The sequence below is a fragment of the Nomascus leucogenys genome, chromosome 16 (assembly GCF_006542625.1).
Source record: "Nomascus leucogenys isolate Asia chromosome 16, Asia_NLE_v1, whole genome shotgun sequence".
Taxonomy (NCBI): Eukaryota; Metazoa; Chordata; class Mammalia; order Primates; family Hylobatidae; genus Nomascus; species Nomascus leucogenys.
The window spans coordinates 84,772,232-84,800,091 of NC_044396.1; the positions used below are offsets into that span (position 1 = coordinate 84,772,232).

The 27,860-nt window shown below is 39.4% G+C and overlaps 1 protein-coding gene across 3 annotated transcripts in view; it reads right to left on the reverse strand.

Annotated features, from left to right (window-relative positions):
* Positions 1 to 10,126: 10,126 nt before the first annotated feature.
* Positions 10,127 to 27,860, reverse strand: part of TMEM71 (transmembrane protein 71) — a 48,725-nt gene continuing 30,991 nt past the window's right edge. The window contains exons 6-10 of one of the 3 annotated variants that reach the window (XM_030795042.1): positions 27,482 to 27,667; positions 21,822 to 21,897; positions 14,349 to 14,410; positions 14,190 to 14,247; positions 10,127 to 11,171 (exon numbers count right to left, since the gene is read on the reverse strand). In XM_030795042.1, coding sequence (XP_030650902.1) covers positions 11,156 to 11,171; positions 14,190 to 14,247; positions 14,349 to 14,410; positions 21,822 to 21,897; positions 27,482 to 27,667 — 398 coding nt within the window. In that variant the 3' untranslated portion in view covers positions 10,127 to 11,155. Of the gene's footprint in view, positions 11,172 to 14,189; positions 14,248 to 14,348; positions 14,411 to 21,821; positions 21,898 to 27,481; positions 27,671 to 27,860 lie in introns of all 3 variants that reach the window. The other 2 variants (XM_030795043.1, XM_030795044.1) reach the window with 2 other exon arrangements.

The window sequence follows — 27,860 nt, forward strand, 5'->3', positions numbered from 1 at the left end:
GGGTTTGAGATCAGTAGCCTTACCAAAATTTATGGACTGAGGAGGAGTGATTGCCCAAAGAAAAGGGTGTTATAGGAATCAGAATAGAAAACAAAGTGATAGAGTGTCTTCCTCATTTTTATGCTGCCATGACAGAATACCACATACTTGATAATTTAAAATGAACAGAAATTTATCCGCTCACAGTTCTGGAATGTTAGAAGTTCAAGATCGAGGGGTTGGTATCTTGCAAGAACTTTCTTGCTGTGGTATCCGTGGAGGAAGATGGAAGGGCAAGAACGAACAAGATGGGGCTTGCTCTTTTATAATGGCACCAACCTTGTCTATGAAAAGGGAGCCCTCATGGCCTAATCACCTTTTTTAAGGGTCCTACCTCTTAGCACTGTTACAATGGCAATTAAATTTCAACTTGAGTTTTGGAGGGGATAAACATTCAAACCATAGCACTGGGATACAGAACAGGACAACAAATGTTCACTACAAATACCACCTGGCTCATCTATTCTTTCAATAGCAGCAGTCTGATAAACAGTTACTAAGTGCCTCCCCAGAGGCACTGGGAATAGAGTAATGACCACAGAGGAAATGATCTTTTCCCTCCTGAAGCTTGTAGTTATGAGGAAAGACGGACACTGGACTTAGACCAGTGTGCTGAGCACTGTGCAGGGAAGTACAGAGGATGCCTGGGAAGCTTTTCTGTCTTTCTGTTATTCAGGCAGAGGTGGGAAGGGCTACCTGGAGTTGTCTCCGTCTTGACTGTGAGCTCCTGAGCTGCGTGGACCCCAGAACTAACAAAGGCCTGAGAGTTGAAATAAAAAATAAGATGTTATCTCACTGTGGTTTTGATTTGCATTTTTCTGATGGCCAGTGATGATGAACATTTCTTCATGTGTTTTTTGGCTGCATAAATGTCTTCTTTTGAGAAGTGTCTGTTCATGTCCTTTGCCCACTTTTTGATGGGGTTGTTTGTTTTTTTCCTGTAAATTTGTTTGAGTTCATTATAGATTCTGGATATTAAACCACAGTGAGATACCATCTCACACCAGTTAGAATGGCCATCATTAAAAAATCAGGAAACAACAGGTGCTGGAGAGGATGTGGAGAAATAGGAACACTTTTACACTGTTGGTGGGACTGTAAACTAGTTCAACCATTGTGGAAGTCAGTGTGGCAATTCCTCAGGGATCTAGAACTAGAAATACCATTTGACCCAGCCATCCCATTACTGGGTATATACCCAAAGGACTATAAATCATGCTGCTATAAAGACACAGGCACACGTATGTTTATTGCGGCACTATTCACAATAGCAAAGAGTTGGAACCAACCCAAATGTCCAACAACGATAGACTGGATTAGGAAAATGTGGCACATGTACCCCATGGAATACTATGCAGCCATAAAAAAGGATGAGTTCATATCCTTTGTAGGGACATGGATGAAACTGGAAAACATCATTCTCAGTAAACTATCGCAAGGACAAAAAACCAAACACCGCATGTTCTCACTCATAGGTGGGAATTGGACAATGAGAACTCATGGACACAGGAAGGGGAACATCACACTCCGGGGACTGTTGTGGGGTTGGGGGAGCGGGGAGGGACAGCATTAGGAGATATACCTAATGCTAAATGATGAGTTAATGGGTGCAGGAAATCAACGTGGCACATGGATACATATGTAACAAACCTGCACATTGTGCACACGTACCCTAAAACCTAAAGTATAATTAAAAAATAAAAAATAAAAAAAAATAAAAATAAAGAAATTCTGAAACAAAAAATAAGGGAGGGAGAAAAGGAAGGTGGAAAGACACACCAAATGCACTAGATTTTAGTTTATGTCCTGCTTGCCTTTGGATAAAGTGTCTTTAAAACTAACTTATTGTGTGGCCATCTTGCCCCCAGGTTGGGGATGGGAAGTGGGACGACACTGGTGCAGTGTGACAGCTGATGGCACTTCCCTTACAATAAATCATAGCAGGGGGTTGAGCCTGTCATCTGGTAGAGCCCTCTGCTTCCAACAAAGCAATGGCCACATGATTGACCCCAGATGGTGGCAGCTCCTAGGCCCAAAGTCCCCCTCTCTAGGTGGCCTGCTTTCATATCTCATCAACCTTGCAGCCAAGATAATTTTCTTGGATAAACATCAAGATGTTGGCCTTGGCTATTCTTGAGTTGAGGGATGATGTGTAATTTCTTCTCTTTTGCTTATTTGAATTCTTTCCTTCCTATTTAAATAAAATGATGGTGAGTCACTTTCAAAATAAAGAAAATTGAATTAAAGAAGTTATTTTTAAAGCCAATCTTTTCTCATGCCACTATATAAGCTTACTTTCTCTTATTTGGTCTTCTCTATGACAATAAACCATACAATCACTCCTTACTGCAGCAAGCACTTCAGAGAAGGCCACAAGTCATGAAATTAGGCCTGTTTTATAAATGAGCAAAGTGAGGGTCAACGAAGTTGACCAATAGGTCCAATATCACGAAGCTAGAAATGGTGGAACAGTCAGAGTCTGTGTCTGTGTCTAAGTCTGCATATATGTCTATCTGACTCAAAATCTGTATTTTTGCCTTCATACCATTCTAACTTGTGTTAAATATTGGAAGAAGTATTTATTCAGCTAGATTGACATGGCTGTAGCTAAGCCTCAGCCCACAGTTAGTCTCTCATTTCTATCATCTCACCCAATAGCTGAAAAATTTCCATTGTCCCAGAAGTCATAAAAACTACTACTACTGTCACCACTACTATTAGTATACAATAATAATGATAATGATAATAATTGCAGCTCCCACTTCAGAAAAGCTTATGATCTAGCACTGTTTTAAGTGTTAAGCATTTTGCCTGCATGAACTTGTTTAATCTCATAAAAGTTAGATGAATTAGGTAACATTTTTATCTCATTTTAAAGACTAGGAAATTAAAGCTTAGAATGGTGAAATCGCTTGTCCAAAGTGAAAGCAGTTAAGTAGCTGGGTCACAGTCTAATCCCAGGTCTCCTCTGACTCCAGAGCTGAAGTATCATGCTATACTGCGATGCTACTCTTTGAAGGACGAAGCAAGAGAAGAAACAAGGAAGATTAGGAAGGTGGAAGGCTCTAGAATGTGTTTCTTGACCTTTTCTTTTACTGAAAAAGAGAAAAGAAAATGAGAATAAAATGGAACTGCTGGCAGTGAGTTTCAGCTGTCTCCCCCACAGCAGATCCCTTGCAGCCTGAAGATGAGCTTCACCCACACAAAGGTATGTTGTTTCAATTTGGCCTGGGCTGGAGGAGGGGCTACCTTCTCTCTCCACAATGCAAATGCAAAATTTCATTTTGCATTGAAAGTACAAGTCCTGATTCACCAGCCTTTGTTTTACCCTTTGCATCTTATTTTCTTTTTTAAAAAGTTTCCTTTAAGGCCACAAAAGGATAAGAAAATTTTTGCAAAATAGTTTCCAGCTTTTAGCATCCACCTGCTAAATTGCCAAGGTACCCTGTCTGGCTCTTAGCAGGTGTAGCTTGCAGCTGTAGCAGATTTTATCCTGAATGGGACAGATGGAGGGGATACAGCCTGCACAGTAGGGTAGATTTTTTTTTGAAATACATGATCAGATCTTCATCAAAGCCTGGTAGGCAAATGTGGCATTGATGCAAAGCATGCCAAGTTGGCAGGTGTCTGTGCCTGCTGCATTGTGTTTGCAGTAGTGGGATTCCTTTTGGGGGTGGTGGTTGGCCTCTCCTGCAGCCCAAGCAGATCATTTTGCAACTGAGTTGTTTTGAAGTAACTACAGTAGATATGTGCTTGGAGGAGCATTGCAGTGAGGGTGTTGGGGAGGGGGTGGAGGTGAGTGGCACAGGCGCCTTAGAGACCTGCGGTGTATGACTCAGGGTGAGCAATACATCCTCTTTGAAGTTTGCCTTCCTCACTTTTAAATGAGAGTGGGTGGCAGAGCTGCTAAAGCTCGTCAAAGATCCGTGTACTTCCCTGCTTTCTCCACCACCTTGCATAAGTGGGTCATATGACCAACCCTATAAATGAAGGGACACTTCTCAGTCAAGAGACCATTAAGACAGAATATGCCAGGCAAGCTTGGAGGCCATACAGCATGGTTACAAGATGAAGGACGGCTGGCTGACCCCATCACATATGATGTGGGTTTACATACTGTGGAAGCTGACCAAACCAAGAGTAGTCCTCAGCAGGATGGTGGCAATGATTACAGACAAAGATAAATCACCTGGCGTATAGTAGATGCGCCAACAAAACAGCAACTCTTTTTATGAGCTCTGTAGCTACATCGGCTTCTATGAACAGAGGCTCTAAAGCAGACCAGAAAATGTTAGATAATTCCTCCCTTTATATTGCATCTCATTCATGCCAATTCTCCAAGAAACTAGATTTGAGAACCCTGAGATACAAGAAAAAAGGTGAAGGTCATCATTGTCTTTGAAAGATGACTCTTTTCATTTAATGTTTCGCCTCATGGAAAACTTTCTCCTGAGTTAACATTCCTGGTGAGAGTGACTCATGCAGCCTTTGATCACCAAGGCACCAGGCCCCTCTCATGTAACCTTCTCAGCAGCAATCAGTAGTAGGGGAAGTAAGGGCTGTGGGTCAGATAGGTTTGGCTTTGAAATCTAGATCTCCCACTTACTTTCCGTCTTGGGAAACCCTTGGGAAAGTTATTCAACCTGTCTAAGGTTATTAAATGTATAAAATGGCAATTATCATATCTGCTATATTAGACAGGGTTGTCCAGAGATACAGAAACAATAGGATATATGATATATTATAAACATATATATTACATATGTCACATGTATTATACATAATTATATATATTATATGTCCTATTGGTTATAATGTGATGAATTATAAATATACATTTTTTGTATATTATATGTAATACATGTATATCTATATTACACATTGTATTGGTTCTGTTTCTCTGGAGAACCTTAACTAATACAGTATATATACACTATATATATGGAAAGAGAGAGAGAGATTTTAAGGAATTGGCTTACACAATTGTAGTAAGCTGACAAGTCCACAATCCATAGGGCAAGATGGCAGTCTGGAAATTCAGGTGAGAGATAATGTTACTGTCTTGACTCTACAGGCTGGAAACTCAGGCAGAATGTTTATATTGCAATTTGGAGGCAGACTTCCTTCTTCTTTGGTAAACATCTGTCTTTGCTCTTAAGGCTTTCAATGTGTTGAACGAGGCCCACCCACATTATGGAGGATAATCTGCTTTACTTAATGTCAACTGATTGCAAACATAATCACATCCACAAAATACCTTCACAGGAACATCTAGACCAGTTTTTGACCAAGCGACTGTTCATCATGATATATCCAAGTTGACACATAAAATTAACCATCACACCTGCCTAGCTAAAGTGGTTGTTATGAGATTTAATAGAACATGAAACGTGAACTTGCCAGGGGCAGGATCAGGCACAGAATAAAATTTCCCCAGTGATCGTATTTCCTATTACTGTTAACTTATTGCCACTGTAATAATTTCTTTTATTTTCTTTTCCTCACTACCTGTTTCTGATACTTTGGTTCTCCTTTCATGTCTCATCCCTCTCTGCTCTCAAAAAGAGAACACGATACCTTAATTCCCATTAATCCAAAGGAAGAATTCATCTAAATTACCAGAGAATCTGACCTTGTAAATGTTTTCAAAGAAATGCATTTTTTGGCTCTAGAGTATATTTGACACTTGTAATTACATGCTTAGCTGGTTCTCAGTCTGCTATGACATCTGCTCCTTGAGATCAGAATTGTATTTCCTTCATTTAAAAAGTCCTTGGTTCCTAGGAAGTTGCCAGGTAATTATCAGGTGATCAATTATAATAATGATTGATTGGATTGATTGAACTCATGGATGAATGAGCTAGAACAACTACAAACCATTTATACTTTCTAGAGCAGCAAAATAATATCTCTAGTAAAAGGCGTTAAAAGACCTGTAAGTCAAAACAGTGATGTTCAATTCAGACAGAAGTATTGAATATCTAAAATTTATTAGGTATACATTTTTGGTAACTGAGTATTACGTACTGAATGTTTTTGTCCCTATAAGATTTATATGTTGAAGTTCTAATCCCCAATACTATGGTATTTGGAGGTGGGGACTTTGGAAGATGATCTGGTCATGATAATGGGTCCTCCATGAATGGGGTTTATTTTCTTATAAAAAGAGGAGGAGACACTGGGTCTTTCTTTCCAACATGTGAAGCTGAAACAAGAAGACAGCCATCTGCAAACCAGGAAGTAAGCCCTCACCAGACACCAAATCAGCTGGCACCTCGATCTTGAACTTTGCAGCCTTTAGAAATCTGAAAAAAGTGCATGTTTGTTGTGTAAGACACTGAGTCTATAGTATTTTGTTATAGCAGTCTGAGCTATGACAGTGGGTGAGTGGAAATCCTCTACAGTCCTTTAGCATCTTCCATCAGTATTGGCCCTGTGGACTTACCCTTCTTGTTTCATGCAACGCCTTGTTTCCCCTATTAGAGAGCAAGTTTGTTGAGGGCAGGAACCATATTTTAAAACATCTGTACCTGACTCAGTTCTTGCAGGTAGCAGGCTCTCAAAAAAACAAATAGTGGTTGAATTTTTAAAGTTGAGTTATTATCTATATATCTCCCACACTTTAATTTACTTTCTCAATCTTTTTAGCATCTTGATGAGGTACAAAGTACATAGAGTTTGGAAGTTGGAAGGCATGCCTTCTGGGAAATTTTATATATTAAACAGAGTTCCTTCATATATATAAATGTTGATTACACATAGCATCCTGGCCACCTTTAAAAGATATTAAGAAATAAACTTTTTGTTTTGAAAATTAGCAAATAAAGGAAAAGACTCAAACATTCATCTCTCTTTTCCTATAAAATCTGAACCACTGGGCAATCAGATGGTAGATGTTTTCCTTGCACAGACATATTCCCAATAAATAAATAAAGAAGATGTGATCAAACTGGAATATCACCATTTTCAATCTCTAATTAATTAGATATCTAACCACTGATCAGAAATGGCTGCTGACAACACAAAATGACATAATGTCACTCTTGACAAATATGACACCACCGAGGAAGTAATTGTTCCCCACAAAATTCAAAACAAAAAACGATTAAGCCTCTGTAATCAACTTTCAGTTGGCAAGAAATACAGAAGACTAAGGAAGACATTAAACTTTACTAAAGACATGCAATCAGCAAAATTCCAATGGCTTAAAGTCTACAAGACAAATGACGCAGTTTTCAAAGAAACAAACTTCAAAGGTCAGGGAGGAAGAACCTATGCATTAAAAGAGACCCAAAAGGCATATTAAACAAACGAATAAAACCAGGTAGAGCTATACGATAGTATTTAGAAATGTACATTGGTAATAAAAACTATAAAGCAAGATACAGAGGTGATTATTATAAACTCAGCATAGTGGTTATTCTGAAGGTGAGGGTGTTGGAAGGGGCAGCTGGAGGGCTCCTGATATAGCTAGCAAGACTTGGTCTCTTTTTATTCTTTGGCTCTTAGAAGGGCATGCTATGGTTTGAATGTGACCTGAAAATTTCATATGTTGGAAACTTAATCCCCAATGCAACAGTGTTGAGACATGGGACCTTTAAGAGGGGATTAGGTCATGAGGGCTCAGCCCTCATGAATGAATTAATGTTATTATTGTGAGAATGGATTAGTTATCTCGGGAGTAGGTTCCTGATAGACAGATGAGTTTGGCCCCTTTCCTCCCTTTGGCCTTCTCTTACCTTCTCACCTTCAGCCATGAGATGACGCAGCAAGAAGGCTCTTGCCAGATGCCAGCACCTTGATACTGGGTTTCACAGCAGCCAGAACTGTGAGAAATACGTTTCTTTTTAAAAATAAATTAGACAGTCTGTGATATTCTGGTATAGCAACACAAAACAGACTAAAACAGGGCATTTGCCTTATAATAATTTTTATACCATTTTCTGTTTTTCTGGTATTTGAACAATACAAGTTTTTAAAAACAGCTGTTCTGCCTATTTCACAGAATGAATGATGCCTACATAAACATGACATTTAATAAGTACAGGAACCTCATCTGTATTCTTCATTGTCATATTCCCAGGGGCTAGACTGGCTCTTGGCACATGGTTGGACTAAATATATATTTACTAAATGAATTAATAAATGAAACTGTAAAATCAAATATATACATAAAATCATATTCTGATGATGACTATTAACTTCAGCAAAGTTACAAATTCCCAAGGAGTGGATTCCAGATCACTGAGAATTTTTTGTGTACAGCAGACATGGTTCTTTATAACAAAGTTGCCCGCTGCTAGACTACAATAACAAATAGGACCTGAAGAGGATCGAGGCTGGCCATTGGCAGAGAGCTGACATCCAGTGATGTACAAGTCTTTCTGGTGGCACACACATCACTAGTCAGGCCCTGTGCACCTCTGTCACAGATGGATCTGCAGGGCATTAAGGTTATACTCGCCACTCCAAGTAGTGGGACTCAAGACCAACCATCTGGCTAGAGCCCACTGCTAAGGGACATGTCCTGAAGTCATTTTGCACAGCAGCACACTTTATAAACTTGGGGGAGAATCAGTGGATGTTGTGTTCATTATCTATCACCATGTAGTGACGTTAGCACAAGCTTAGCAGCTTAGAACACACATTTATTATCTCACACTTTCTGTAGGTCAGAACCACAGCTTTAACTGCATCCTCTGCAAGGTTGCAAAGAAGGTGTTGTCCTGTGCAGGCCTCTCATCTGAAGCTTTCACTGGGGAAGGCCTTAGCCATTGGGTCCTGGAAGATGTCTGCATTCCAGAACTCTAGAACATATGACTAGGTTACCTTATGTGGCAAAGGGACTTTGTAAATGGGATGAAGTTAAGGATTTTAAAATGGAAAGATTATTCTGGATTATCTGGGTGGGCCCTATGTAATTATGAAAATTATTTCAAGAGGGAGGCAAGATGTCTAAAGTCAGAAAGGGAGATATGACCACAGAAGCAGAGGCTAGAGTGAAGTGGTTTGAAGATGGAGGAGGGGGCCAGGGGCCAGGGAATGCAAGCAGTCTCCAGGTTTTAGCCTTGTAAGGCTCATTTTGGACTGACCCCCCAAACTGTAAGATAATAAATTTGCATTGTTTTAAGCCACCAAATCTGTGGTAACTTGTTACTGTAGCCATAGTAAGCTCATACAGCCTGGGAGAAAAGGTCCTTGTCAACAATGAAGCATTACATGCATGTAAACAATTAGTACTATTCCAGTATCTTACTTTGAAAAACATTATCATTTAAATCAAATGACCCTGTAGAAAAATGTGTGTTACACATAGAAAAAGGAAACGTAGAAATTCTCAATGGAAGCTCCCCTGATAGTGTCTTAAATGAAAGGCTCCATATGCATTTAGTTCTCCATTAAATTCATTTTAAATCCCACTTCAAAGCATTCCATGCACATGGATTGTGGATCACTTTGTGATCACTTAACCTACTTGTGAAAATGGCAAATGCATGGGACATATCCCAGACCTACTAAATTATTACACAAGGCTATTTCAAATACAACTGTGGTAAGCTTACTAATGGTCCCCCAAAATAGCCAGGTTCTAATCACAGGAACCCATGAATGTTACCTTATATGAAAAGAGGGGCCTTGCAGGTGTCATTAAGTCAAAGATTTTATCTTGGATTATCAGAGTGGATCCTAAATGTAGTCTCAAGTGTCCTTTAAAGAGGGAGGTGGAGGGAGATTTTACTGCAGAAGAGGAGAAGTTGATGTAATGATGGAAGTAAGAAATCAGAGCGCTGTGCTTTGGAGGTGGAGGAGGGGGCCACAAGCCAAGGAATACAGACAGCAACTGGAAGCTAAAAAAGGCAAGGAAATAGATTTTTCCCTAAAGCCTTCAGAGGGAAAATAACTCTGCTGACCTTTATTTTAGACTTCTGAGCTCCAGAACTGTAAAACAATAACTTTGTGTTGCTGTAAGCCACTTGGTTTAGGGTAATTTGTTAAGGCAGCAATAGGGAAATAACACAGTCTTCAATTAATGATGTTCCTCCATGATTTCTTTATATATATATATATATATACACACACACAAATATAAATTTGCTGATGACTCCACTTATTTATTAGTTTATTTTTTAACCAAAAATGTACTAAATGCAAATTATATATATAGTTATATTTTGGCATTACCATTTCAAGCAAAGACAATTTTCTGCATGTAAGAGTTTTTACTCAGAGAGTATCACATAGAACAAATTTGAATTGCAGGCCATATTTGCTTTGTGAACATGCACCAAGTGTGGGGGGTGGAAAGGGAACGTCTTCTACAGCCCTTGAGTCAAGGCTCAAGGGTACAAATGCACCATTTTCATGCATTTCAAAGCGCACTGGTGTTTTGCCTATATTTTGCCCTCAAGGCATTTTTCTGTGTTGTATCTCTAAGTGAAATTAAAGTGAAAGGTAATTATGAGCCCCAAGAAGATTAAAAACTTGGTTTAGAAAGTGGTTCAAAAAAATATAACTTTCAGAAAATGCTTCTTTCCTGTCCATTTTCATATCAACCATCATCTACGGTTACCATCTAATATCAAGTCACTCCATTGAGGTGAATGACAAACTTTTGCAGCATTATATTTTATGTACAAATTGCATTTATTATTATTCAAGTTGTCAGGTTGGTATTAATTAGACAAACTTGCTCTCATTATTCTATTAAAGCAATTCAGCAAGAGATAGGTGCACGTGGCAGACCCAGAAATCTGGTTACAAGCTCCTCACAGAATTTCCTAATGAAAATTCAAGCTCGAGAACCACTGCCTTAGAGAATCATAGGGGGACATTTATTCCAGGCGGTCTCTTTTCCATCACATTCCCGGTCCTTTTCCTTTCAACTGCTGGTGTTTGCAAAAGGAAGGCAAATTAATATTATTTTCATGAGCATATTATAATTTTGATGGAAAAACTGAGATCATTTTAAAATCACATAGTCAAACTAAAATGGCTTTTTCTCAATTACTCGCTTACTCCCTTCCAATAAAACACTTGATTCCAAGTAGACTGCAAGTTGGACAATTTCCGGATATTCAGATGGAGGACATTCATCGAAGGCATTCCTAAATGGTTGTCAAATTTTGACAAACCTAGATTGGAGAAATAAAAAAAGAAATGCATAATTCATCCCCATGCACAGGAAATGCAGTATCTAATCACTGCATACCCATTTGTGCATATATATGCACACGCCCACACCCATACCCACAACTGCCCTGAAGAATCACAACTAGGAAGAGTGCAGCCTCAACTAAGCATACTTTTCGTTTTTGCTTTTATCCCAGCAGTTCTTAGTGCTCTCCTTTTTGTCTGAAAGGCTATAGAGGTTTTGATCCCTCAGCCCAGCATGGTACTCAGTTAACTAACATTTCCTACGATTTCTTCTTCCCACCTGCCCTTATGGCATTTTTCTGTATTATATCTGTATTTTAATTGCACTTCAAGTGAAAGGTAATCATGAGCCTCAAGAAGATTAAAAACTTGGTAAAGAAAATGGCTCAAAAGAATACACCTTCCAGAAAATCGCTCTCTCCTGCCCCGTAGAACAGCCTGTAGGTTAACAGGTGGATTTTCCCCATATTTTTATTCCCTAAAGTTTATTCACTCATTCATTAAGAATACAAACATACATTCCTTCATTTAAGAGAGAACAGATGTGACCCATTTTGTTACTATGAAATCGTAAGTGTGCAAAACGTGTACCGCTGATGCTGACACATCATTACTAACATGAGATACCTGTGCTCACCTTCATTTGCAAGGGACACTCAGGCCAATGGTGGACAAGATAGATAGTCTCTATCTTCACAGGCTTTAAATTTAATCAGGAAAGCAGTTGACTAAGAATTTCATTATGTTATGAAAAGGGATATGATGTGAGAAGTGTGAGGTGCTAAAGAGGCACCTAATCTAATCTAACTTGCACAGTGCAGGATGGGTGTGTGTGTTGGGGGGAGGGTGCTGCATTAATATTTGTTGAACTGAATTCAGTGCTTGCCCTCCACTTCCTTAGATTCTCATCATTGATTGTTAGAGGAGACTTATGAGTCATTCTTGACTCTCGATATTAATAACCATGTCTTTGGTTTATTAGTTTCTCGATATGTTTATATAAGAAGGAGAGGGTTGCAAAGTCTTTAATGTACACGCAGAGCTCTTGGCTTTCAAGGAAGTACTTCAAGAAATGATGCAATAAATACATTAAATTTAGTGAATATGTACGGATTACATACTATTTTCAAGGCTTTGGTTGTAGGTACAAAAATGAAGTCAGTAGTCCTTGTTTTCACAGGTCTTAAATGCAAATGTGTGTGTATATGAGGCTGGTGGGCAGGAAACAGGAAAAAATGGAGTTGGGAACAAGAGAAGAACAAGTCAAAGTATGTACACGAATAATCAAAGAAGGGATCTCATTCCATAAATGAGTCAGAAGATAACCGTGTTTGCTCAGGATAGAAATATTGTCCTGATGTAATTTCTTTTAGGAGAGAACAATGAGCTCAGAACACTGGGAAGTTCTGAGAAAACAGCAGGTGATATAACCCCTGCAGATCGGATATTGGCTCTTCCAGGAGGCCCTCCCTGAACATACTCCCCACTCTTCTTAGTCTGGGAAACTGACCTCCTTGTGCTCCCCCTGGCCCGTGTACTAACCTGATATTAGCATTTACCATATTAAAAGGCAACTTCACCTTGCCCCTTACATGTCCTTTACTCTAATGAGATGATGAAATCTGAAGGCCAGCCACATGCTGGGGCATTCACACTCTGGTACCTAGTGACTGTGTCTAACCCATGCTAGACACTTCATTAATAGCAGTTGAGCTAAACTGGGTACCCCATACCGTACAGAACATATCATAAATTCTTAATAAAGATTTGGTAACCTAGGTGGTGCCACTTTAGAAATCAATAATTGTTTTAAACAAATGTCATTAATTTCTTTTTCTTTTTTTTTTCTTTTTGTTTTCAAGACAAATTCTCTCTCTGTAGCCCAGGCTGAAGTGCAGTGGCATGGGCACAATCACGGCTCACTGCAGCCTCAACCTCCCAGGCTCAAGCAATTCCTCCATCTTAGTCTCCCCAGTAGCTGGGACTACCGGTGTGCATCACCACACCCAGCTAATTTTGTTTATTTTTTTGTAGGTCTCACTATGTTGCTCAAGCTGGTCTAGAACTCCTGGACTCAAGGAAGTCTTCTGCCTCAGCTTCCCAAAGTGCTGAGATTACAGGTGTGAGCCACCACACCCAGCCTTGTCATTAATTTCAAGGGCTAAATTATAAGGATTTCTTGAGCTACCCAAAGATTCAATTTTCTAAATATCAGGTTGAATAAAACTTAGCTATATGTGCACCCCCAGAAACCTGAAATGCCCAGAAATTATGGGAAGCATCACTCAAAATGTCAGTAAATCAATATTGGCTAGAATCCTAACCAAAATAAATTTTCACTAAACCCCATTGTGATTTCAGAATTAGCGCAGATTTTGTAAGAGTGCCATGGTGAATTACAGACCTCAGTCTCCAAGCCATGTGAGTTTGCCTCTGGCAGCCATATTGAAGTGAAGGTAATTAACATAGTTCATCTTGTAATAGGATGGTGCTTTCCGGACTGTTTGAAATTCTATGGGCATCCCAACCAGACCCCAGTAACCCTTTGAAATATGCTGAACCATGGCAGTTAACACACAAGGGGATCATTAAATGAATAAGAGAAGGCACAGAAATCACAGTTTGTAACTGAGATCATTTCATGGGCAGTTTGCCAGCTATTTGGGAACGTCTAACACAAAGGTTTCTTAATATGAGGTATTTATAAAGTGTAGTGCTATGAATCTACAAAATCACTTTAAAAATTATTTTAAAGGACATTGCCTTTCAAATTATTTTCTAAGTCCTGTGCTTAACAATTATTTTGATGTAAAAATTTAGGAGGCAGGATAATACTATTAAATTTTAGCAGTAACAGAAAGCAGTCTTCAGGACAAATGATCAGGAAGTTTCCTGTACATAGTCATTGCCATCTACTATGCAGCAGAAACCATTCTCAGATATCAAATTATGGTCACCTGGGTCCAGACAATAATGATGACACAGGCAACACTTACCGAGCACAGGCAGTGGTTTTGAAATAGCTGGCAAGGCTGAGAAACAATGATTTCACATCTTGAGTGAAAAAGAGAAAATATTTTAAAATCATTTTAAAGTGACCAAAATTGGAATGAAATACAGGCATCATCACAGTAATCTGGGGAACAGTTACTTACAAGCTATAGTTATCATCAATGAGCATGTGAAGACACTGGCTAATATTTCTCCCATAAACCATCTGAAACAACAAGATCGCTCTGATTTAGCATACTAATTGTGCATTTCCAACCTATGTGATTTTTTTAGACTTACTATGGAATTATGATTTCAAGGTTTACTATGAAACTACAGTAATAAAGACAGTGGTATTGGAAAATGGACAGACATACAGATCAATGAAAGAGAGTAGACAGCCCAGAAGTAGACTTATGCAGATAGAGTAAACTGATTTTAATTGAGATGCAGAAGCAATTCAAAGGAGAACATACCATCTTTTCAACCAATGGTGTTGAAACAATTGGATATTTACATGCAAAAAAATGAACCTCCACATATATAACACACCTTACACAAAATTTAACTCAAAATGGGTCATAGACCAAAAATGTAGATTGCAAAAGTGTAAAACTTCTAGAAGAAAACATAGGGGAATATCAATATGACCTTGCATTTCTCAATGAGTTTTAAAATGCAATACCAAATGCACAATCCATGAAAGAAAAGAAAGGAATAATTGGACTTTATCAAAATGTAAAACTTTTTCACTGTGAAAGACACTGCTAAGGGAATGAAAAGACAAGGTACAGTCTGTGAGAAAATACTTGCAAATTATGTATCTAATCAAGGACTTCTATCCATAATATATAAAGAACTCTCAAAATTCAATAATAAGAAAGTAAGTAACCCACTTGAAAAAATGAGCAAAACATCTGAACAGACACTTCACCAAAGAATATACACAAATGGCAATAAGTACAAAAACAGATGTTCAGCATCATTCTTCATTAGAGTAGTGCAAATTAAAACAGTGAGATATCACTGCATACCTAGTAGAATGGCTAAAACCCAAAAAACTGGCAATACAAAATGCTGGGAGGATGCAGAGCAACAGAAACTCTCATTCATTGCTGTTAAGAATGAAAAGGGTGCAAACGCTTGGAAGATAGTTTTGGTCCTTGCTTACAAAGTTAAACACAGACTTACCATATAACCTAAGAGCTGCACCCCTTGGTATTAATTCAATACCAAGTTGAGTTGAACTCTGTGTCTGTATAAAAATCTGCATATGATTCTTTGTAGAAGCTTTATTTAAAATTTTCAAAAACTGGAAGCAACCAAGACACCCTTCAATAGGTGAATGTATAAACAAACTGTGGTACATCCATACAATGGAATATGATTCAGCAACAAAAAGGAATGAGCTAATTGTAGAATAGCACATTTGTTATTGCTATGAGTTAGTATATTTTCTTACAGGAGGTGAATAGTTTTCTATATTAATCATATACAAGCAAAATATTCCATGGGAGAAATAATTTGTTCTGACAAAATAAGAAATTAAGAGAAGACAGAAATGGTGGGAAAAACTGAAGTCCCATAAGTGATGGCAGCAGCAGCCCATGTGGAGTGGCTGCTGCAAAGATGCCAGCTGCAGCAGGGGAGGCGTGGCCAGGGTGGTGTGCTTCAGAGGGAGCCGGGAACAGGAGAGAGCCGGGAACAGGAGGGAGCCCCGCCCTCCCAGGTGCAGCTGCAGCCGGCTCAGCCATGGCTCTGAACCCAGGCATCCCTGCACTCTTGGGGGCCTTGGAAGCCCCCCTGCCCCTGCAGGCTTGGAAGCGCCTGCTCCTGCCACTGGCCTCTCCCTGCTCCCGTTGCCCTCTCTGATTTTGGAGCAAAGTTGTGGCTAGGCCCGGTGCTATCACAACCTAGCAGTAACTAGACCCCACACTTGTTTGCTCACACACCCCTCACTACTCCACACTTTGCTTGTAAAGGCTCAATATATATCTGAATCAGAGTCATGGCAGTGAAGAGATGCAGATCTAGATCACCCACACCGTATATTCCATAGCATATTTTGTCTGTAAAAAAACTACTCAGACCAGTCAGACCTAACACCCCCTTTTAAAAACAAGCATTTCATTTAATAACAGTGATGCCTCTTCTTATCCTGAAATAAATTTCATAAGTAATATAACCCATCTACATAAGTAATCTAGAGATGATTTAAACTATATGGGAGGATATACATAGGGTATATGCAAATACTACATCATCTTATATAAGGGGCTTTAGTATTCAAGGATTTTGGTATCTGAGGGAAGCTCTAGAATCAAACCCCCTCAGGTATTGAGGGACAACTGTATTCAATGCTTGTACTTTCCAGTTATGAATAATTTATAACTTGAAAGATATAAATTATCCTCTCTCTCTCTGTCTCTCTGTCTTTCCCACCCCATCTCTAACTTTATTACTACATCTATCTCTATTGCACTTCACAACTGCACATTGTTCTGTGGTGTGAATTCATTTATTCAGTCCTCCATTTATGGACATTTGAGTTGTTTCTATTTTTTGCTATTATCAAAATGATGTGCAAGGGACCCAAAATAGCCAAAACAATCTTGAGGAAGGAAAATGAAGTTGGAAGGCTCATGCTTTTCCACCTCAAAACTTACTACACTACATGCAAAAGAATGAAGTTGAAGCATTACTTTATGCCATATACAAAGATTAACTCAAAATGAATTAAAAACCTAAATGTAAGAGCTAAAACTATAAAACACAACAAAAGATAGGTGAGAAACTTCATGACATTGGATTTGGCAGTGATTTATTGAATGTGACACCAAAAGCACAGACCACAAAAAAAGAAAAAAAGTAGAGAAGTTGGGCTACATCAAAATTTAAAACTTGTGCACATCAAAGAATACATTCGACAGAGTGAAAAGGCAAACCACAGAATAGGAAAAACATTTACAAATCACATATCTGAGAAGGGGTTAATATGCAGAATATATAAAGAATTATTTTAACTTAACAACAAAAAGCAAACAGCCTGGTTTAAAAAGTGTCAGAGTACTTGAATAGACATTTCTGTAAAACAGATACACAAAGAAACATCCAATAAGTGCATGGAAAGATGGTCAACATCATTATCCATCAGGGAAATGCAAATCAAAACCACAGTGAGATATCACACCACACCCACCAGGATGGCTCTAGTCAAAAAGACAGACAATAACAAATGTTGAGGATGAGGAAAATTTGGATTCCTCATACATTGCTTTTGGGGGTGGGAGTGTAAGATGGTGCAGTCCTATTGGAAAAAGTTACAGCAGTTTCTAAAAATATTAAATATAGACTTACTATATGCCCAGAAACTCCATTCCTAGATATTTAACCAAGAAAAATGAAACTGTATGTCCATACAAAACTTGTACACCAGTGTTCATAGCAACATTATTCATAATGGTCAAACGGGGGAAAACTCAAATGCCCATCAACTGATGAATGGATAAACAAAATGCAGTATATCTATGCAATGGAATGTTATTCTTCCATAGAAAATGATGAAGTACTGATACAGGCTACAACATGGATGAACTCCGAAAACATTATGTTACATAAGTCATACCAGACACAGAAGTCCACACATTGTATAACTGTATAGGAAATGTCCAGAATAGACAAATTCACAGAGACAGAAAGCACATTAGTGGTTTTCAGGAGGTGGAAGAGGAAGGAAAGGAGAGTAACTGCTAATGGTTAGAGGGTTTCTTTTTTCAGTGATGAAATTGTTATAGAATTATAGTGGTGATGGTTGCACAATTTTGTGAATATACTAAAACCACTAAAGGTGCACTTAAAAATAATTTTTAAAAACTGTTTAAAAATACAATGAATAGCATTTTACATATGTCGTTTCACACAATAAATTATTTGAAAAGGCCTGGCCAGGTCAAAGGAGACATGTGACTTTAAACTTGGTAGACATTATCGAATCTCCCTACCTGGGGATATTCTTTTTTTTTTTTGAGACGGAGTCTCGCTCTGTTGCCCAGCCTGGAGTGCAGTGGCACAGTCTTGGCTCACTGCAAGCTCCGCCTCCCGGGTTCACACCATTCTCCTGCCTCAGCCTCCCGAGTAGCTGGGACTACAGGTGCCCGCCTCCACGCCTGGATAATTTTTTGTATTTTTAGTAGAGACGGGGTTTCACCGTATTAGCCAGGATGGCCTCCATCTCCTGACTTCGTGATTCACCCACTGCAACCTCCCAAAGTGCTGGGACTACAGGCATGAGCCACCGCGCCCAGCCCCCCTACCTGGGGATTTTAAGAATAAATTGTTAAAAATTTCACAGCAATGATGGAGCATGTCTGCTACTTCACAATCTTGCCAAAAAAGTGTGACCAAGCATTTGAATGTTTGCCAATATGATGGGTGATGATGTCACTGAGTAGATTTATTTTTAAAAAGAATAGTATTTTTATTGTTTTTATTTTCAAAATGTGAATCATTTGAAAGAGATTACAAATAAATACAAAAATGAAAAGAAAATGTCATCAGAAAAATCCCACCATACAGAAGAAGTTATTAATAAAATCTGGTGAATATCCTTTGGTAATCCCTTTATATGCATTTTAAAACCGTTATTCTAAAATGAGCTCTAACATAAATACAGCAAAGCCTATAAAGTGTACAACTTGATTTTGATTTTTTGTATAAACACCTGTAATTGCTACTCAGATCAAGCTATAGAATATTTCCCGCACCCTTTAAGGTTCCTTGATTGTCCTTTTCAGTATATACCCTCAGAATTAATCACTATTCTTACATCTATAATAATTGATTTGTCTTGCCTTTTCTTGAATTTTATATACACAGGTTGAGCATCTCTAAATAAAAAATTCAAAATCTGAAATGCCCCAAGTTTGAAACTTTTTGAGTGCCTACATGATGCCACAAGTGGAAACTTCCACAACTGACTTCATGCCACAGGTGCAGAAAATTACTTAAAATATTGTGTAAAGTTACCTTTAGGCTGTGTGTATATGAAACGTAAATGAATTTTGTTTAGATTCGATTCTCATCCTCAAGATATCTCATCATGTATATGCAAATATTCCCAAATGTAAAAAAAGTCCAAAATCCAAAATACTTCTGGTTCCAAGCATTTTGTATGAGGCATACTCAACCTGTATGTGCAAACATATCAGCTTTCCTGTCTGTCATCTATCACTTACATCTCTATGAGAAACATCCATGCTCTTGCCCACATCTATTCAGTTTTAGTCAATTTTTAATTCAAATAAGCATTATTAGAATAATTTTAGATATGCAGAGAAATCAGAAAATTAGGACAGAGGGTTCTCATGTGGTCTCCAGTCAGCTTCCTCTATTATTATTACTGTGGTATGTTTGTCACAATGAAGGAACATGGTAATGTACCAACACCGGTACATTACCATGATCTCAAGTCTACACTTCATTTGGATTTTTCCTTTTTCCGTTCCAGGATCCCATCCAGGTCACCACATATGTTTAGTCATTGTGTCTGCTAGGCTCCTCTGGGCTCTGAGAGTTTGTCACTTTCCCTGGTTTTGATGACCTTGAGAGTTTTGGAAAGTCCTGCTCAGAAAATGTGTTGAATGTCCCTTAATTATTTTTTTTCTGTTATTTTTCTTTTGGTAGACTGGGATTTGGAAGACCACAGAGGTAAAGTGCCATTCTCACCACATCGTATCAAGGGGACATGCAATCAGTGTAACTTATCCCTGTTGATGCTGACTTGTTCACTTGCAGCAGTGTTTGTCCAGTTTCTCCACTGAAGAGTTACCTTTCTTACCCGCTTCCTTACTCTACTCCCTGGAAGAAGTGTCTAAATGCAGCCCTCCTTCAAAGGATTAAGAGTTAAGCTCCACCTCTTAAGGGAGGAGTATCCACAAACATTAACCTAAGAAACGTATCATTTACAGTCCTGTGAAAGAAAAGAAAGGGCTCTGCGATCAACTTGGAGGTTTGGAAAACACTAAGTGAAATAAAGCTAGACGTGTTCCTTCACCACATTATTTCACTGATTATTATACTAATGCACATCATGGTCTTCCAATTTGGGATATAGAATGCAGAATTTTGCAAATTTATTTTTAACCACAGGAGCAACCCCTCCGATACACACACACTCCACTTTTTTTCTTGTGGTCCCATTGTGATCTAAAAATGTTTTGCAAACCTCATAATTGTCTGGGAAGCTTATTTTAAATTACCAATTCTCAGTAAATCTAAATTAGAATCTCAAGAGATGGGATCTAGGACTTTGTATTTAAAAAAGCACCTCCTCCAAGTGATGCTGCTGTATTTGACCCTCAAAATGTGGGACTCGAGAGCAAGCAGCCCTTGCTGGCCAGAGTTCAAGAACCATAAAGACCCCCGGACTGTTGTATTCACCTTTGTTTCATTGATTCAATAAATATTGAAGAACCCCTGGCACTGAGGATACTGAAGTGAGGGAGATGCACAATGTGTCTGCTGTCAGGCAGCTCACATTCTTCTAGGGAGAGGCAGATCCCATTAAAACTTCAACAGCTAATCATGTCACAGGTCAGGGGGTAATAAGTGCTCGAAAGAAAAGTAAAGCAAGGTGCATGCGACAAAGAGTGGCATGCTACTTATAAAGGATTTTCAGGGAAGATCTCTCTGATGATGTGACATTTGAACGGATTTTGTAAAGAAGTAAGGTCACATGTAACAAGGCTATCTGGAGGATTCTAAGAGGCAGAGTGAAAAGCAAGTGCAAAGGCCCTGAGACAGGAGTGGGCCTAGCACCAAGGAACTTGATCACTGCCCTGGAGACTTGAATAGGGAAAGGAAAAGAAGGCAGAGGAACAACATACAGGTCAGAGGGTAGAGAACAAACATACTTATAAGAAGGCATAAAGAGACAATTTATGTGGAGATATACAAATACAATGGGAAGGGTGGAGTCTCTGCAGGGACCCTAAGTCGCATAGTGGGAACTTCAAGTGGCTTTAAACTCCACCTATACTTAGAGTATATCTATAACAGGAGCCACTTCTCTTTGGACAAAAAGCAATACACTGTAAAATACAATTTTAAGCAATGTACCCTAGGTTTTGTATGCTTTCTAGGTAGGCCTTTTTTTTTTTTTTTTTGGCAGAGCTTCGCTCTTGTTGCCAAGGCTGGACTGCAATGGCGAGATCTCGGCTCACTGCAACCTCTGCCTCCCAGGTTCAAGCAATTCTCCTGCCTCAGCCTCCCAAGTAGCTGGCATTACAGGCATGAGCCACCACGCCTGGCTAATTTCATATTTTTAATTTTCACCATGTTGGTCGGGCTGGTCTTGAACTGCTGACCTCAGGTGATCCTTCCACCTCGGCCTCCCAAAGTCCTGGGATTACAGGCATGAGCCACCGTGCCTGGCCCACTTTCTAGGTTTTGTATGCTTTGTGAGAGGATAGAGGTGGGCAATGAGAGATAAAGGGAAACTTATCATGGACAGACAAATGAACAAATCTCAACCACAGAGCTACCTGAAATGTTTTGTGGAATAAGGCAAGGAAATCATCAATCAGCTATAGCTTCACTAATTATGAAATATCGCTGCATGAAAATAAAATGTGAATTACCTTGCACATGCAGAAATGATTAAGCACACAGCAAGCAGGATTGCCTGAAAGAAGACCTCTTGCAACAAACTGGTTTCTAATAGGAAGAACAAAAATAAATAAATTAGAAATCATTGCTGATTCAGTCATCTTGGAAGAAAAAATCATCTCAAACTTCCCTTCTACCCACCAAAAAAAAAAAAAGTTTTGGAACGTATGTCAGTTCAAGCAATGTGTCATAAATAACAAGATAAAATTACCTACTGTTATACAGGGCTGTCATTAGAAAATTTCTGTAAATAATTACTTTCTTCAATCACTATAAAATAAAAGACTATGCTATTTACACAGTTTATGGCTTGCCTTTTGATTTAATGTTGGGGAAAGGCTTTGTAGAGTTTATGATAATGTAAGAAATACAACTCTGTGATTGTGATAACAATAATGTCTAAAATCTGTAAAGTGCCTTATAATTCACAAAGAGCTTGTATACATTAGTTCACTTAAACAGCACAACAACCCTGTGGGGTGGATGCCATTATCTTAGTTCTGCAAAGAGAAGAAAAAGACTAAGAGAAATGACGAACTCGTCCAAGGTCACACAGCTATGAGATGTCACAGCCAAGATTTAAAAACCACATCTAGACAGAACATAACATTTTGTCTGAAGTGGGCAGGGAAAGACAATTGCGACTTTGCATAATGGAAGTCTCTAAAGACCAAAAATGAGAACATATATTATGAAATATTTGTCTTTGAAAACTCTTTGCAATCAGTACAATATTTCAGTACCGCCAAGCAACAGTAGAAACTGCAAATCATCCAGCAATTATAAGCATAAGAGTTAATTCAATCATGAACCTCAGTATTATTCTAATCACATTAAATAAATTAAAGCTGGGCTGAGGATTACCACATAAAAAACCCAAAGGAGGATATAAACAGACCTCAACTTAATTTTTGCCAAATGCTTCAAAAGCTCAATTTTGCAACAGTTGTTTAAAACTTGGAATGACTTTATGTTATGAATGCATTTATTTTTGCTATTTATGCCATGAATGAGGATTGAGTCAGCTAACAAAACCTACTTAGCCCATAATGCGGGTGGAATGCTGAAGATTGGCAATTCAAAATATCACAGTAGTAAATTATGTCACTGCAAATGTACAGTCGTTCGTGTACATTGTGAATTCAGTTATTGTGGGTTCAATTGAATACTCAACCATCCTTCTAAAGTGTGTTTCTATTCTTAGCCTCCCCTGATTTCATGTGGAATTTGGAAAACATTTCCTCAGAAACAAATCTAGCTTGAAAAACTGCAAAGATCACTAGACTTGGATACTGAAGGATGAATGGGTTTAAATTTGAGATCTACAAAGATATGATTTGTGTGATTTGGGACGAATTATTCATGGATTCCTTCCTTAAGTGGCCATTTGCTGAGTACCTTTTTCAGCTCAGCTCAGGTGTAACCTCCTTTAGGAAGCCTACCTTGATTCTACTGGCTCCTCCTTGGCCCTTAGCTGTTCCCTCCCTGTGCTCCCATTATACCTTGTTCATATCTCCGCTAACTCTCTTTTCACATTGAATTAAAAATTCTATAATATTTCCCAATATTCCCCCACTAGACTGCAAGCTCATTGAGAAAATAGCATTGATTTCCTGTTCTCTGGGGACAGTGCCCATATTTCCCTTGAGGAATCACCTCTCCCCCTCTCTTGGTACACAGTTTAGGTGAAGTGACTGATTTTTTCTGACTTTCCTCCTAGCATTTGATTCCTTTCAAGCTTTTTGGAGTTTCACATATATTGGGGGAACCCACCCCCAAGATTTCAACGTATGTTCTTTCTATTTTCCCTAAGTGCCGGCCAGTTTGAGAAATAAAGAGAAAGAGTACAAAGAGAGGAATTTGACAGCTGGGCCACCGGGGGTGACATCACATACTGGTAGGACCATGATGCCCACCTGAGCCGCAAAACCAGCAAGTTTTATTGAAGATTTTAAAAGGGGAGGGGATGCAAGAACAGGGAGTAGGTCACAAAGATCACATGCTTCAAAGGGCAAAAAGGAGAACAAAGATCACATGCTTCTGAGGAAACAGGGCCAGGGCAAAATCAGAAACTCCCGATAAGGGACTAGGTTCAGCGGTGCACATACTGTCTTGATAAACATCTTAACAGAAAACAGGGTTTGAGAGCAGAGAACTGGTCTGACCTTAAATTTACCAGGGCTGGGGTTTCCCAATCCTAGTAAGCCTGAGGGTACTGCAGGAGACCTGGGTGTATCTCAGTCCTTATCTCAACCGCATAGGACAGACACTCCCAGAGTGGCCGTTTATAGACCTCTCCCAAGGAATGCCATTCTTTTCCTAGGGTCTTAATATTAATATTCCTTGCTAGGAAAAGAATTTAGTGATGTCTCTCCTACTTGCACATCCATTTATAGGCTCTCTGCAAGAAGAAAAATATGGCTCTTTTTGCCCGACCCCACAGTCAGTCAGACTTTATGGTTGTCTTCCCTTGTTATGAAGATAACAGGATTAAGAGATTAAAATAAAGACAGGCATAACAAATTATGAAAGCATTATTAGAGAAGTGATAAATGTCCATGAACTCTTCACAACTTATGTTCCTCTGCCGCAGCTCCAGCGAGTCCCTCCATTCAGGGTCCCTGACTTCCCGCAAACACACATACTTATCAACAAAGTTTTGTTCATGTGAAACAGGCCCTTCCAAAACCAATAAAACTCAATTATTGGCCTCTTGTCATTAGCCTAGACAGATGTAATCACTCTCTGCAGAACTGGAAACTGGAAAGGTGTAGGCACAGAGCCACCAGGATCCACCATGGGTGGAGGGCCTTTTTTCCTTTTCTTTTCTTTTCTTTTTCTTTTTTTTTTTTTTTTGACAGGGTCTCACTCTATTTCCCAGGCTGAAGTGCAGTGCATGATCTTGGCTTACTGCAGCCTTGACTTCTTAGGCTCAAGTGATTCTCTCACCTTAGCTTCCCAGGTAGCTGGGACTTCAGGCATGCACCACTATGCCCAGATAATTTTTTGTAGAAATGGGGTCTCACCATGTTGCCCAGGCTGGTCTCTAACTCCTGGGCTCATACGATCCTATCACCTCAGCCTCCTGAGTAGCTGGGACTACAGGCATGAGCCACCATGACTGGCCAATTTTTGTATTTTTTGTAGAGACGAGGACTCACTATGTCACCCAGGCTGGTCTGGTACAACCTTTTAAAGAGTAACACAGACACAGAAGAGAAGAGACAACAAAAGACAGAGAATGACAGGATCCTGCACTGTAAGCCTGGGATTTTCATTAAGATGAGCCAATAAATTCTATTGATTAATCCACTTTGAGTTGGGTTTCCATCCACTGGAACTCAAAAATCTTCGACTGATACAATTGATGTATGTGCCTATATCTTTAGCACCTGGAAGAGAACACACACGCAATACCTACATGTGAAGGGCTTAATGGAAGATGGAGACCTTGTCCACCCAGGACTTCATAGCCTAGTGAGAAAGAGGAAAATAAACAGTTTCTATAGCGATATATAGAGTGCTAGGGAATCAAGGTGAAGTGAAGTGCTACCTCCACCAGCCAGAAGGGGGTAGAGAAGGTGCACAGAGGTGGTCTCATTTAACTTGAGACTTGAGGAAGAGTAGGGGGCCTCCCAGGTATAGCAGGTGGGAGAGAGATTCCAGACACAGCAAAGAGCTTATATTTGTTCTTAGAAAACTCTTGGCAAAGAGTACAAAGCTTAACTTTACCTGTCTGAATCTGAATATTCTTATGTGTAAAATGGAGGTAGCACACTTATTAACTGGTCCACCAGCATCATCTCTGTGCCTATATGGGCATTTTGGAATTCACAGATGACTATGACCTAGTGCTCATCTTTAAGGAGCTCACAGAGGCAAACATGCAGTGACAGTGCAAATAATGGGCATGAGAAAGAGAAGTCCTGGGAGCTAGGGGAGCACCAAGGAAGGTGAGCTCCCTGGAGGAGGTGGCTATTGAGCCTTCTTAGGTGTTGATAACCTGTCATTCCAACACCTGGAAAGGGAACTATAGAAAAACAAAAAACAAACCAAAACAAAAAACAAACCAAAACAAAAAAAAAAACCCTTGAACACTTATCTACTAGCTGCACTAGGAACAAAATGTACAAAGCATATTGATCTTCAGGAATAGAAGAGTGATGGCCAGTGAAGTGAATATTTATGATTTTGTGAAAGCAAATAAACAGAAAATATTTTTTCCATTTAACTTCAATTTTATGTAACAATAACTTCATATTTACTGAGTATTCAATAGACATGACATAGTATGCTAAGTACTTTACATGAATTATTTTAGTCATGACAAGGTAGGAATTATGATCATCTCCATGTAGAGATAAAAATGTTAAGTTTGAGAGGGTTTGGTAAACTGCTTCTGAGTTATAGCTAACGAGTAGGGATCTGGGCTTTTAATCTCAGCAAGCCAACGACAGAGTGGGCTCTTTCACCTTGGTGCAGCACCATGTCCAAACATGCTTAATCTGACATTAGCAAACCAGAGATTAAGGGACATGCTTGTTGAATTTCTTACAGCTTTACTCCTGCCAGAAAATACCAATGCCTTTATTATCTTTTAGCTTTTACTTGTCAGAAGCATAGCATTAAAGGATGTTCTTTTTGTTGTTTCCTCTTCTTCTTCTTCTTCTTCTTTTTTTTTTTTTGGAGTCTCACTCTGTTACCCAGCCTGGAATGCAGTGGTGTGATCTCGAGTGATCTCGACTCACTGCAACCTCCACCTCCCAGGTTCAAGTGATTCTCCCTGTCTCAGCCTCCAGAGTAGCTGGGATTACAGGCATGCGCCACCATGCCCAGCTAATTTTTATATTTTTAGTAGAGATGGACTTTTGCCATGTTGGCCAGGCTGGTCTCGAACTCCTGACCTCAGGTGTTCCACCTGCCCCAGCCTCCCAAAATACTGAGATTACAGGTGTGAGCCACTGTGCCTGGCCTCTTTTTTCTTCTTATGTAGTATGTCCAATACACAGCTAAGAATTAAAATAGCAAACAACTGTGTATCTTCCACTTTGCTTTATTGAAGGCTAACATTTTACAAAATACTCTCAGAATTTTTTTTTTTTTTTTTTGAGATGGAGTCTTGCTCTGTCACCAAGGCTGGAGTGCAGTGGCGTGATCTCGGCTCACTGCAACCTCCGCCTCCTGGGTTCATGCCATTCTCCTGTCTCAGCCTCCCGAGTAGCTGGGACTACAGGCGCCCGCCACCATGCCCGGCTAATTTTTTGTATTTTTAGTAGAGACAGGGTTTCACCATGTTAGCCAGGATGGTCTCGATCTCCTGACCTCATGATCCGCCCGCCTCGGCCTCCCAAAGTGCTGGGATTACAGGCCTGACCCGCCGTGCCGGTCTCTGAATGTTTTTTAAGTAAAACACTGCAGATCCAGTGATTTTGATGCCCCTACCATGACACCCAAAGGCAGTCATCTCCTCTGCAAAGGGTCATCTGGGCTTTGGCAGAGGCCCCGTGTCCTCCCTTCCTCTCACAGGTTGGTACCAGCTGCTAAGTGCGTATTAGTCATCTCCAAGTCATTCTCAGGCTCTGAAAGGAATAATTATTTGGGTGTGGCAAATATTTAAAACACCTGAACTCACCTGAATGATCCGAACTATTCTCTTGCAAACGTTCAGAAGCTGTCAACTGGGACTGAAGAGACAAGCTGTGGGAGTTTCCTCCAGAAGGCTGAAACATGATGTGGCTGGAAGAGGAGGTGATCACAGACTCTGCATTCATCTTCCCCGACTCCCAGTCACCAGTCAGAGAAGAACAGTCTAAATCATCTGCTGAAAAAGCAGAGGGGTTCAGTGTGAGTGTGTATGTGTGTGTGTGTGTGTGTGTGTGTGTGTGTTCAGTGACTGCTCAATGCACAATTAGTTCCTAATAATCACAAAAATAGTAACATTCATACAGTATTGCACTGCCATAGTGGGATGGGAGAAGGATTTTTGCATGAGATGAGATGATGTATTCGTC